This window comes from Cavia porcellus, unplaced genomic scaffold (assembly GCF_034190915.1).
Source record: "Cavia porcellus strain 051 isolate PalLab524CR breed Dunkin Hartley unplaced genomic scaffold, mCavPor4.1 scaffold_1, whole genome shotgun sequence".
Classification (NCBI taxonomy): Eukaryota; Metazoa; Chordata; class Mammalia; order Rodentia; family Caviidae; genus Cavia; species Cavia porcellus.
The window spans coordinates 82,178,163-82,190,082 of NW_026947484.1; the positions used below are offsets into that span (position 1 = coordinate 82,178,163).

The 11,920-nt window shown below is 34.9% G+C and overlaps 1 protein-coding gene across 4 annotated transcripts in view; it reads left to right on the plus strand.

The window, feature by feature from the left end:
- Uhrf2 (ubiquitin like with PHD and ring finger domains 2) overlaps nt 1-10,085 on the plus strand; it is a 76,863-nt gene extending 66,778 nt beyond the window's left edge. For 2 of the 4 annotated variants that reach the window (XM_003472174.5, XM_063250954.1), the window contains 6 exons: nt 1,999-2,161; nt 2,892-3,032; nt 4,687-4,783; nt 5,206-5,363; nt 8,188-8,286; nt 9,086-10,085. In XM_003472174.5, coding sequence (XP_003472222.1) covers nt 1,999-2,161; nt 2,892-3,032; nt 4,687-4,783; nt 5,206-5,363; nt 8,188-8,286; nt 9,086-9,232 — 805 coding nt within the window. In that variant the 3' untranslated portion in view covers nt 9,233-10,085. The remainder of the gene's footprint in view (nt 1-1,998; nt 2,162-2,891; nt 3,033-4,686; nt 4,784-5,205; nt 5,364-8,187; nt 8,287-9,085) is intronic. The other 2 variants (XM_063250947.1, XM_005004713.4) reach the window with 2 other exon arrangements.
- Nucleotides 10,086-11,920: the final 1,835 nt, after the last annotated feature.

Below are 11,920 nucleotides of genomic sequence, written 5' to 3' on the forward strand. Positions count from 1 at the left end.
CATTAAAATTGTCCGATCTGAAATTTGTATTTTTCTGTTCATAAACTATTTTGCCTGATGGAAACTTCTTCATAATTACTGATTTACAGTATTCATGGTAGATTACAAGCTTTTGGACATACTGTTTCAGTCTCTACAAAATAATTAATGATCATTGTGAATGTTTGCTGTAAGGAGGAGAGCTGTGACAATGAAATATTAATTGAAAACAATTAGGGATGTCTTCTCATACAGACTTAAACATTCAGCTGATTGTATAGTTAGCTATAAATATGCCTTATGATTGTAAGATCTCTAGGGCAAAGATACCTGTGTCTCATGAACATGAAGGCTGAGGTAAAAGGCCCTTACTTCTCTTTCCCACCATATAAATTTCCCCCAATGTGTGTATGGTGAAATTCACTTTAGTTTCTCTCCTGAGAAAAAGTTGGACACCTTCTTGCTTCTGAGTTTATTCCTGTTTCTTCCCAGATCTTTCACTTTAAGAAACTGAAGAGGGCAACAAGGTAACCTGGCTATCCTTTATTAGGGCACTTAGAGGCAACTGATTGATTGAGCTATAGAGTAATGCAACAACTTTGTTGCTGCTTTGCCTGGCTTTATCCTTGTAGACTCTTCAAATCCTTGAATAGAATGAATATGTGTCTGAAGCTAGAAGTGAGTGGACATTTCTAGTTAGTAGTTACAGTAATTATGACTGAAAGTACCCATAAAATTGAAAGCATGTTCACTCAATAACATGAAGATACTACTTTTACTGGTTCTCTAAGATGACGTATGTGTATCTTGGTAGATAGTCCATAACTAAGATACACTAGCCCTAGAGTTGATGGATATATTATCTTATACCTTCCAGAGTTTTAAATTAGCTCCTTTTTTAGATCAAAAGATAACTTGGTAAGAACTTTACTCCTTGACTGCAGCTATAAAAATTAATTTTAAAAACAAAAAAAACCAAAATAAGTGCATTTACTTCAAAAGATAACTATAGACAAGACATTCCTTTTCAATAGGTTAGTCATAGAATTAAGCTCTGCATTTAAATTTCAGCCTGCATAAAATAAGTATATCCTGGAAAACTACTTTATATACTCAATTTCGCCAGATTGAGTGTACTTTTATTTTTTTAAACCGTACACATTTTCAGTGTATTATTCTTTCTTATGTTAGGACATGGGTATCTTAGAGGAAGACACTGATTTTTTTTTTTTTTCATAGATCAGAGTATTTTAGTTAGGACTAAGTTTCCCGCCAAAAATCTTCTAACATCAGTAAGCTCACTGATTGAATTACAACTGAGTGTATATACACTTAAGTCAGATGCTTCTTCCAAATTGGTGTTACTCCTTATCTCTAGCATCAGTAATGATAATAATCCTAAGCAGCCAAAAAGTACTGTCATGATTTAGCACAAGCATTTTGATGCTTGAGTCTTACTTAAATTTACCTTTTAGTGGAGAATTTTAAAGAATATTCTTATATTGCACTTGTTCTCAAAATTTAGAAGTCTCTATTGTCTGGAATGTGGAAAGCAGACCTTGAAAGGTCTTTTGTAACTTTTGACACATTTATTTTTCTGAATTTCTTTCTACATCATTCCAGCAATTTACTACCCCTCCTTATCAAAAACAGTCCCTAAAACAATCACTTGCTGTAGTTTTCCAACCTTCTCCCTTCCCTCAACAACCGTTATTTAAAGAGCATTCCATGTATTTTTAGTTGTTTTCTATTATACGTGGCACAGATGTTATTACTTTCAGAAGAACCCTACAGGCTATCTGAGAACCAATCCCCTGGCTTGGGGATGACATCAGAAAACTGATTTGTCTTCTCTGCTGGTGGGGGAAAGCATAATCCTATTATCTGGAATAATATGGAAAGAATCATAGACTCTTAACCATCAGGTAAGGCATAATTCTCCTTTTAATTGAGCTAATGACTCGATTATATACTCAAAGAAAGATTACTTGGTATAAAGACTTTGTTTTATTTTTTTAGGGCATTGGCCCTAAACTGTGATGCTCCATTGGATGATAAAATTGGAGCAGAGTCTCGGAATTGGAGAGCTGGTAAGCCAGTCAGAGTGATACGCAGTTTTAAAGGGAGGAAGATCAGCAAATATGCTCCTGAAGAAGGCAACAGATATGATGGCATTTATAAGGTGCTCTATCTGGCATGACATCTCGTTAGTCATTCTTCCTGGGCTTTCAAGACAGGGTCATCTTAGGGTACTGGTGGGTGGGCTAGAAGAAGAAGGAGGCCATCTTACTTGTATTTCCACTTCCATTTTTGTTTCAATACAAAGTAAAATATTTCCAGTTGGTTTCAGAAATGAAACATAGCCAATACACAAAGAGTACCCTTAACTTCTATACTTCAGTCATTAAAAAAAGAAAAAAAAAAAAAAAAGCTAAGTTCCTAAGGGCAAAGTTATATTGAATTAAGGTTTTTTAAAGTGTAGATTATCAATGATCAAACCACTTAAATAATGTGCCTATTATAGATCTTGATTTGTGTCTTTTCAGAATCCTTTTAGTGATTTTTAAAGCAGAACATATATGAAAAATAGATTATTATCCTTCGCTTAAAAAAAATGAGTTCTATCCCTGGCACCAAAAAAAACCCAAAAAACATCAGTTGCCACCATTCTTATCTAAATGATATGCAAAATTACGTTAATGAACACAGTTTTGTTACTGTAGTAATGGGACTTATCTGAATAGAACACACTGTCAAAACTATATTTTAATCCATATTCTTGACTTATTTACTGTACCTACAGTACCTTCTGAAGTTAATTCTGACAAGCTTATTTAAGCCTCTATTGTGAATTCATTATGAATAAATCTAAACTTTATATTTCAATGTGCTACTGAAATATTATGCTGTAGGTGGTGAAATACTGGCCAGAGATTTCGTCCAGTCATGGATTCTTAGTTTGGCGCTACCTTTTAAGAAGAGATGATGTTGAACCTGCACCTTGGACCTCAGAAGGAATAGAGCGATCAAGGAGATTATGTCTACGTTTACAGGTTAGGATATGTTGTCTAAGATACTCATAAATTCATAAAAATATAGATGTCTAATATGTGCCTTAACACTATATAACTCAGAGCAGTTGATCAATCAACTCAAAGGTGTGAGAAAGAAGAGGAAGCAGATAACATCCTAAGGATCCAACTCCTGTAGGATCACACATTGTGGTTACAAAGTGCTGGACTTGTCAATGAAAAGTAGAAAATTTCTGAGTCAGTAAGGAAGGGTCTTGAGGTGCGAGGGAATAGAACTTAACACAATTTAGGTTTTGGGGACCTTGAAAAGAGACATCTACCCTAAAGGGCATAGAGGGAATGTCTGTGGAAGGGGAAGAGGGAGAAAATGGCTGATGAAACTGGTCTGTTTCCTACCCTTCTCACTTTTTCTCACACCTTGTCTCCTCCCACCCCCCAAAGCTGCTTCCTTGCCCTGCTATCACTTTTAGTGGTTTGCTTTTTTCTTCCTTTGCTCATGCTCAGCTGTTAATCCATAGAAGACTTTGTTGGTTTTGTATGCCTTGATATGACTGCATTCCCCCTTTACTGCCTGTATATCCAGAACTTTTTCTCTGCCACTGACTTTAGAGCATGGTTTGAGTTCATTCTTCATAATTTGCCATGTGTGCTTCTTGTAAAGACTGTCAGCTTTGTCGTTTCCCCTGGCTGTGCTCACATTGTATGAACTGTGGGCAAGTGTCTGCTCTCCCAGGCAGGTGAGTGTGTGTCTTTTAGTGGAAGTTTGTTTGTTTCTTTGTTTGTTTTTAACTCACAGAATTGTTGTTTAACCAAGATTCATCAACTACTAAAATAATATTTTTATAAGTAAATACAAAAACTTTGTCAAGTCCTTGTGTTCAGAGCATTAGACGAGTTTGATTTGAAATTGTGAATCCATCTACTATGATGAATTAATACCATGAGGCCAAAAACACAGAACTTTAAAGATAAGTATTAATCACACTAGCCCCCCCCCCCAAGGTAGCCGTTAAAACATAGGTTAGCTGGGTTTGTTGGTGCATGCCTGTAATCTAAACTACTCATGGTGCTAATCGACAGGAAAATCAAACATGGATGGCCAGCCCATATCACATAGCAGGACCCCATCTCAATAACATAAAAACAATGACGTAGGTGTAATAGGTATTCCTTAAAACTGAACCGTTAAGAAGTAGGACATTTAGAAGTTTAGTCACTTAGATTTTCTAAAATCCCCTTTTTCTCAACCTCCAGTTTTAGATGAGAAATTTTGCCCTTGATTTTTTGCCTTAGATTGATTTACCTATTTCATTACCATTTTTGTGGTCCTTTATTGATCTTCTCTTTGATATCTAGATTCTGCATTTTTAATTTTTCAGGCTGCCTAGTATAGGTCATGAAGATTTCTTTTTTTAGGTCTGAAATTTATATATGTTATATTATATTATAAAGTGGAATATTTTAGAAGTCAAAGCTACATGGCTGTACAGTGAATTTGAAATATTAATACGTCTTCGGAATCCTTTTCCTTGAAGGTGTTCATCCTTTATGAAAATTCTTTCAATTTGGGGAAAATAGACTCCTACTTCCCCTCTTTAAAATTTTTCAGTAGGATCTAGAACTTTCCTTTTCTATGAAGCATAAATCTGTTGTCCTTTTTCTCCCCTCCTATTAGTATCCAGCAGGTTACCCTTCAGATAAGGAAGGGAAGAAGACTAAAGGACAGTCAAAGAAGCAGGCTAGTGAAGCTACAAAAAGGCCAGCTTCAGATGGTAGGTAATGAATGCAGAGTGCATATTCTCATAAGCATATGTTTTCATACAGAAAAATCTTACAATAAAGTTGAAGATTCGTAAGAAATTAAAAGTAGGGGCTGGAGGTTTAGCTCAGCGGCATAAGTGCCTGCCTTGCAAGCCAGGCAGTCGTGAGTTCCATCCCTGGTACCGATAAAAAGGAAAAAGACAAAAAAAAAAAAAAAAAAGTAAAAGGTTTTCTTGTTTTGGAGGTGGGTGATGGGTCTTTTTGTGTATTTTAATAATGTCAGAACCTTAGCAAGAAGTATAGTATCCTAAACTCCAGGACAAATAGAAGCTGTTTCACGTGGTTATCTTCCTGCTAAGTCTTTTAGTATCAGTTTAGTAACTTATTATGGTGTTTCTAAGATGAAGTATTGACATTTTAAAACTAAATCTAGAAGAGTGTCCAACTGCCTCCAAAGTGATCAAAGCACCCGATTCAGCAGAAGCAGTCGAGGCTTTCCAGCTTACTCCTCAGCAACAACATCTAATTAGAGAAGACTGTCAGAATCAGAAACTATGGGATGAAGTTCTTGCATCGCTTGTGGAAGGACCAGTATGTAAAAGTTTATTTAGTGTTTTAATAGTAACAAGTGATGGAAAATTTTCTATGAAGTATGATTTTTTAAAGTCAGTCAAAACTTGATCCTTTTGTTCAGTGCCACCATCTTTCAGAAATTATTGGAGTAAGCAGCCTTAAATGCTTTTAGATTTATTTTTAGATCTTTAGATTTGGGGGGTGCAGGTGTGGTAGTGGTGCATGTGCACTTCTAACTATCCAAGGGGCTGAACAGATGAAATTGCATCTGTTCAGGGTGGTATGGCCATAGACTGAATAGGTGGTTAGAAAATTTAAGAGCAGTTGGGCAACATAGTGAGACTTCGTCTCAAAAAGGCACAGAGGGTATGTAGCTCAATGGTGCAATGCCCTTGGGATGGATCTTTAGTGCTACAAAAGCAAAAGAGAAAACAAAACAGACAGGTATTAGCCAATGATTACTTTTAAATAAATGAATGTGTATACATTCATAATTCCTAAGACCCTGATAGGATGGGCTGCTCACCTCACTAACTGCTTGTCCTCTGACTGATTTGACTACCATATTCTGTACTAAGCAGCCATCTCCCCAGGATTTTATACACATACTATCTTTCTGACCAGAATCTACTCTTTGCCTTGATGAGGCTCATTCTTTCATATCCTTTGAGACGCAAATAGTACACTCCCCAGAGATCTTCACCAGCTCTCCTTCTTTAAAATAGCTGAGTTGAATCCATTAACTTTTCTCCCCTCATTTATTACTATCTGAAATTTATTTTTTGTCTGTTCTATGGAAATTTTTTTATGAGATTAGGGATTTTAATTTTTATTACTACTGTGTATATGAGTACATAGCATACCACAGGAATTAAAACTTCCAGTATTACATATACCTATTCAAAAATAGACACCGCAAAGCTATAAGTACTAGGTTGTTAACAGAGTATTTTTTTAGCAAAAGGGTACCTGGTATAAAGTTTGAGTTTTTAACACCTCTGTGCAGATGTGTGTTTTTGCTATCACTGAGGATTGAATCTCTAGGGCCTTCACAGTGAGTTACATCCCTAGGTTGAACTTGAACTTGGTATCCTTCTGCCTTAGCAATCCTAGAGTTCTAGGATTACACGTCTGCTACCTTACCTTAAGAGTATCAGAGCATGTTTTGAAATAGAGTATTTCTGGGGCTGGGGATTTAGCTCAGCAGCATAAGCGCCTGCCTTGCAAGCAGGCAGTCATGAGTTCGATTCCTGAAACCGATAAAAAAGAAAAAGACAAAAAACAAAAAAAAAAAAAAAAAGAAAAAAGAAATAGAGTATTTCTTTTTTACTTGAATTTTTATAAGTTTTCTTTTTTTTTTACTTTGAAAAAGTAAAACTAAACAAAATAGAACAAAGCAGATCAGGAGAAAACAATGTAAGTGACACAAATTTCAAAGCAATACAACAGGAGATCTACAGTGGCTACCATAATGTCTCTTGTTTTCTTCTAAATGGTTGTATCTTCACACTCAACGAATTCATACAAAACAAAATAGTATAAAAACTGATCAGAACAGAGTAATGAAGGCATTACAGGCCTTCAGAACCAGACAATATGAAAATTAACAATGGCTGCCATAACATCTCTACAAAACGGACTAAACCCACGTTCAACAAAGAAGTATTACTGGATTTCACAGCCTGATACGCAATCAGCAATGAATACCATGATATCTGTTTTTCTTCAAAGTAGCTGTTCATTTCATCACACATAATGTAACTGGTTCTCATAAACTATTTAGGAGACATTTTAGTCATGTGTGAGCCTCTACATGTATACCTATTCTTTCTGCATTAGAGGGAAAAACAAAACAGATTACTAGAAAAAGTAACAAACAAAAAAGACAACAATAGCAAAGAGCCCAAACAACAAAATAGGCCTTTAAATTTACTTTTCTATTAACGAAAAATAAAATATATTCTGTCACTACCAAAAATAACTAAAGGGATAGCTTTTTAACTTTTTAAAACTACCATTTTTTCTAGTTCAAAAGGCATGAGTAACCAGGGCATGGACTGGTAATGGCTTTTAAAGATATAGCATAAGAGATCTATTTGAAAATGATTTCTTTAGGTAACTGTAGTTTTTATAATTTTTTACCACTTTAAATACTAGCACCAAGAAAATACAAGATTTTGGAGGATTAAGGCAAAATATCGCAGAAAATCATAGGAAATAAATAGGTTGATTTATTTAGTTCAGGCTGGCTTTGAACTCACTATGTAGTCCAAGGTGGCCTTGAACTTGCAGGAATCCTCTTGCTGCAGCCTTCAGAATTGCCAAGATTACAGGCATGCACCACCACACTTGATTCTTTTGTTTTTTGTTTTTTTTATGTTTCAGAATACATTTTGTTTTATATCAATGAAATGTTTAATGGATAACATTAATATACTGGAATAGCAAAGAGCCCAAAACAATAATGAATGCGGTGGTGCTTAGGGAAAGTTGAGTATGTAATAACCTTTTTAAGTTATCAGTGTTGTATTGCTTTGTTTATGCTGTGCTGGAAATTCAGCCTAGAGCCTGCTACATGTTAGACAATCCCTGTAATCCTGAGCTATAACGCCAGCCCCAATGTTTCGTGTGTGTGAAAAATAGTTATTCCTGGAATGTGAGATTTAGAGAGGACTTTGGTGAATTTTCTTCGCTCTGTCAAGTTTGCTTGGTGTAAATGGTTGAAATCTTTTTATTTAATATTAAATACATTAAACAGAAGTTAATTTTTTGATCTTTTAGAGTTTCTTTGTACATTATGAACTGGTAACATTGTTTTCTTTCCTCTTGGGTACTATTTTAGAACTTTCTGAAAAAATTGGAACAGTCTTTCATGTGTGTTTGCTGTCAGGAGCTAGTTTATCAACCTGTGACAACAGAGTGCTTCCACAATGTCTGTAAAGTAAGTAGAATTCCCCTCCCATTTTCCTTGGCAGACTTCAAGGCATATTAAGCTGTACACCTGTTTTTAGCATATGAAAAATCTTTTTTTCATGAAGGAGAATAGTTAAGTTTTATGTATTAGTTTCATGCAATTGATAAAAAAATCTAAAACATTCTTCCTGGCAGGATGCTTATATGATTCATTATTATGTTATTAGTGTGGTATAGAAGGAAAATTTTAGTCAAGCCAGGCTTGAAAACTTGCTCTCAAAAGTGGTGGTTTTATGTGCTGATCTAACTTCAGAAACTGGTTTACTTTTAAAAATGGAAACAATTCTATATATGTGTTTTGTGCCTGAGAACAGTTAATTCTCTATTTAGTACAACTAAATATATTTTAAAAGATGGATTATCTGTTAAGTGATTTGATAAGTATGTACCTTATTTCTAAGGAATAGAATCCTGAATTTTTTTCTTTCCAGCTGTATTAGTAAACAGCTAGGATTAAAGTCTAGCCTAAATGATGAGGCTAGGAACCATACATACTCTCTACTTCATTTTACTAGATGAGGAAATTGCATCACAAAATAGTTACATCATTTACCTGACGTCTCACATTATTTGTCAGGGGCAGAATTATGTATAGACTTTGACTATAGACGGTATAATGGATATTCACGCCTTTAAAGCTGTACATTACTCTTATACATTACTCTTACTGATCTTTAAAAGTATAAGTTACTGATTTCTTTTCCAGAGTTGATCCTTTGAAATTATTTGTTCTGTGTATAGTTTTTCTCCTTTTTTTTAACCTTTAGGATTGCTTGCAACGCTCTTTTAAGGCCCAAGTTTTTTCCTGCCCTGCTTGCCGACATGATCTTGGCCAGAATTACATCATGATTCCTAATGAGATTCTACAGACTCTACTTGACCTTTTCTTCCCTGGATACAGCAAAGGACGATGATCAGTCTACTTCTGTGTAGTTCCTGGTGGCTTATTGGACAATAAAGAACCTAAAGTGGGTAGGGAGGGTGAAAGCAACGTGGACCACATCTCTCACATTCTGGAGCAGCTCCTCCTCTTTCCCACATAGCCATCATCTTGTGTGTGTAGTAAGAGGCCCATTTTTCAACTGTCTTAACTATTGAAAGGTAGTTCTGTCAGTAACAACTAGTTTTAATAAGTCAAAGCCTCAGCTCTAGTTGATATTCAAGTTATGATTTATTTTGCAACTACCTCAGGACAGAAGAGATTTATGGGGATTTTAAAAATCATTGAATAGTTAAATGAGATTTTAGCTACACACTGCCTCCCAAATATTAGTTGTGCCTGGTTCTTGTAATTTGATTTTTATGAAAAAGGAGATGATACTTGAGATTCTTGGAATGAATGCAGCTTCTGTAGTTTGCATAATACTTTTTAAAATGTCTCTTCCATTACAGTATGTTTTGCAAGGACAGGTTCATTTTTTAGCCCATTTTGTGAGCTCCATTGTGCTTTTCTTCTGGTGTTTTATGCAAGTTGACTACTAATGACTAATGAAAACAATATGAATGCATTCTTGCTGCATTAGTGTAATGTGGTGTGGTTTTGCAGTTAAAAGAGGTATTCAGATGCTTTAGTTGTAAATGTTCATGCCACTTCTGTATTAGTCAAACTGCTTTTTAGTGAGTTTCACCAGTGATTTTATATCTGCAGAGTATTGAGGGATGTTCTGACTTTTGAGAGGATTGAAATTGCTTCATATTGTGATCCTAAATTTTATATTCACTATATTCCTTAAAGTATACCTTAATAAATATTTTATGATCAGAAAATGTTCATTTTGCTTTACTTTTGTATAATTTTATGGTTTATGTTATAGATTTTTAAGAATCACCTTCCTGAAGCTTTTATCGTATGTCTTGATTCAAGCATTTTGACTCTGATTTTGGTAATGAGAACTGAAATGAAGATCTTACCCACAAAGGAAAAATTCCATCTTCAGTTTGAGGGTTTTTTAAAATGTTTAATTCTACTGACTATGTAAATTTTGAAAGAACACAGTAAACTCTAGATTCAAAGCTGACTGACTATGTATTTGGCCAACATTTACTGAATATCTACTTGGTTGTAGTCATGTGTACCGTTTAGCTCTGGTAGTCTCCACCATAAGCTTAATGGTCTGTGCTGCGTAGGTTGTCACCCTTACATATGTGGCATACTAGACCCACTGGTTTTCCTACATGGGGTTAAATTCGAAAACAGGTTCTGTGAAATATGGTAGATTTAATTATGGTGGTGATTCCAGTGTTTATGAGTAGCCCTTAATATAGTGATCTTTCAGTGTCTGTGACTGTGATGGCGAACCTTTTAGAGTTTTCAGTCTGCTGTGACCTATGTGCCATAGGTTTACCACCACTGCTCTGTGCAGGAGCCTTAAAAGAAGTCCAGAAGTCATTTTTATTGTGAAGAATCATTTAATTAGGATCTTCTGAAATTGAAGTGAATCATAGAATGTGTTGCCCAGGGCTGTATTTCCTATATCATTTAAACAAACGAAGTATGGGAAACAGTCTCCCTGTTTCAGCTCTTTGAAGCTGTTCAGTTCTACTACTGCTTAGCAAAAATAAGTGAGTTCTAATATGATGTGTATTATACAGAATGAACTAGGAAACATGGGTAAATACAGCTATACAGAATGGGCAAAGTTAAGAAATTTTTTATTGTTCACTAACTTAAGTTCTTTTAAAGCGAAGTATTTTTACATCAATATTTCAAAGTGTATGTAAGAAATGGGGACTTTCAAAAAAATTACCACAACACCGTTGTCACATGTTAAAAAAATCACAAAGAATTTCTTTATATCATAAAATCTCTAATAAATGCTCTGGATTTCCCATAAATATCACTTAAGTGGGTGTTTTTATCTGAATCAGGATCCAAATAAAGAATTCACTTTGTGACTAATTGGTATTCCTTAAGTCCTTTTTTATGTTTCTGGGTTTTGTTTGTTTTTGTTTTTAAACAGAGTCTCACTGTAGTTCAGGCTGTCTTTGAACTGGAAGTAATTCTTCTGCCTCAGCCTCTTAAAGTGCTAAGATTATAGGTGTGCCTCTTAAAGTAATTTTTTAAGTGTGTATATGTTTTCTCAATCTTCTGGGCCTTCCCCTGCCCCAAGTTGTTTACTGTTTGCATTTTGTTAAAATTGAGTTACTCATTCTGAAATGTTTCTGGTACAGTTAGTTGAGGTAACCCTATGATGTAGCTAAACATTTATTGTCTACAAAGGTAGTAGAATTCAAAGTATGATTGGATTTTTCTTTGAGCAAGATTTCATAGGTGGTGTGATTGTCATCAGGGAACATACGATATCTGGGTGTCTCCAAGGCTTCAATTTGAAAAAATAAGCTTTTAAGGAATAATTTGAACTTTTTACTTTTAATAGGGTAGAATGACAACTGTTGAATACTCACCGATTTTTATATATATGACAGATTTTTTGGGTAGTTTATTCAAATATTGTGCATCTTACTGTATTTCAATGATTTAGGTAAACACTGAAGTTTAGCTTTCTCACAACCAATGTGTGACAGTTTAGGTGACAAAAGAGGACCTTACAGAGTTATAATTTTGGATTCTACTATACTATCTATTTAGAAGAACTGGGTAG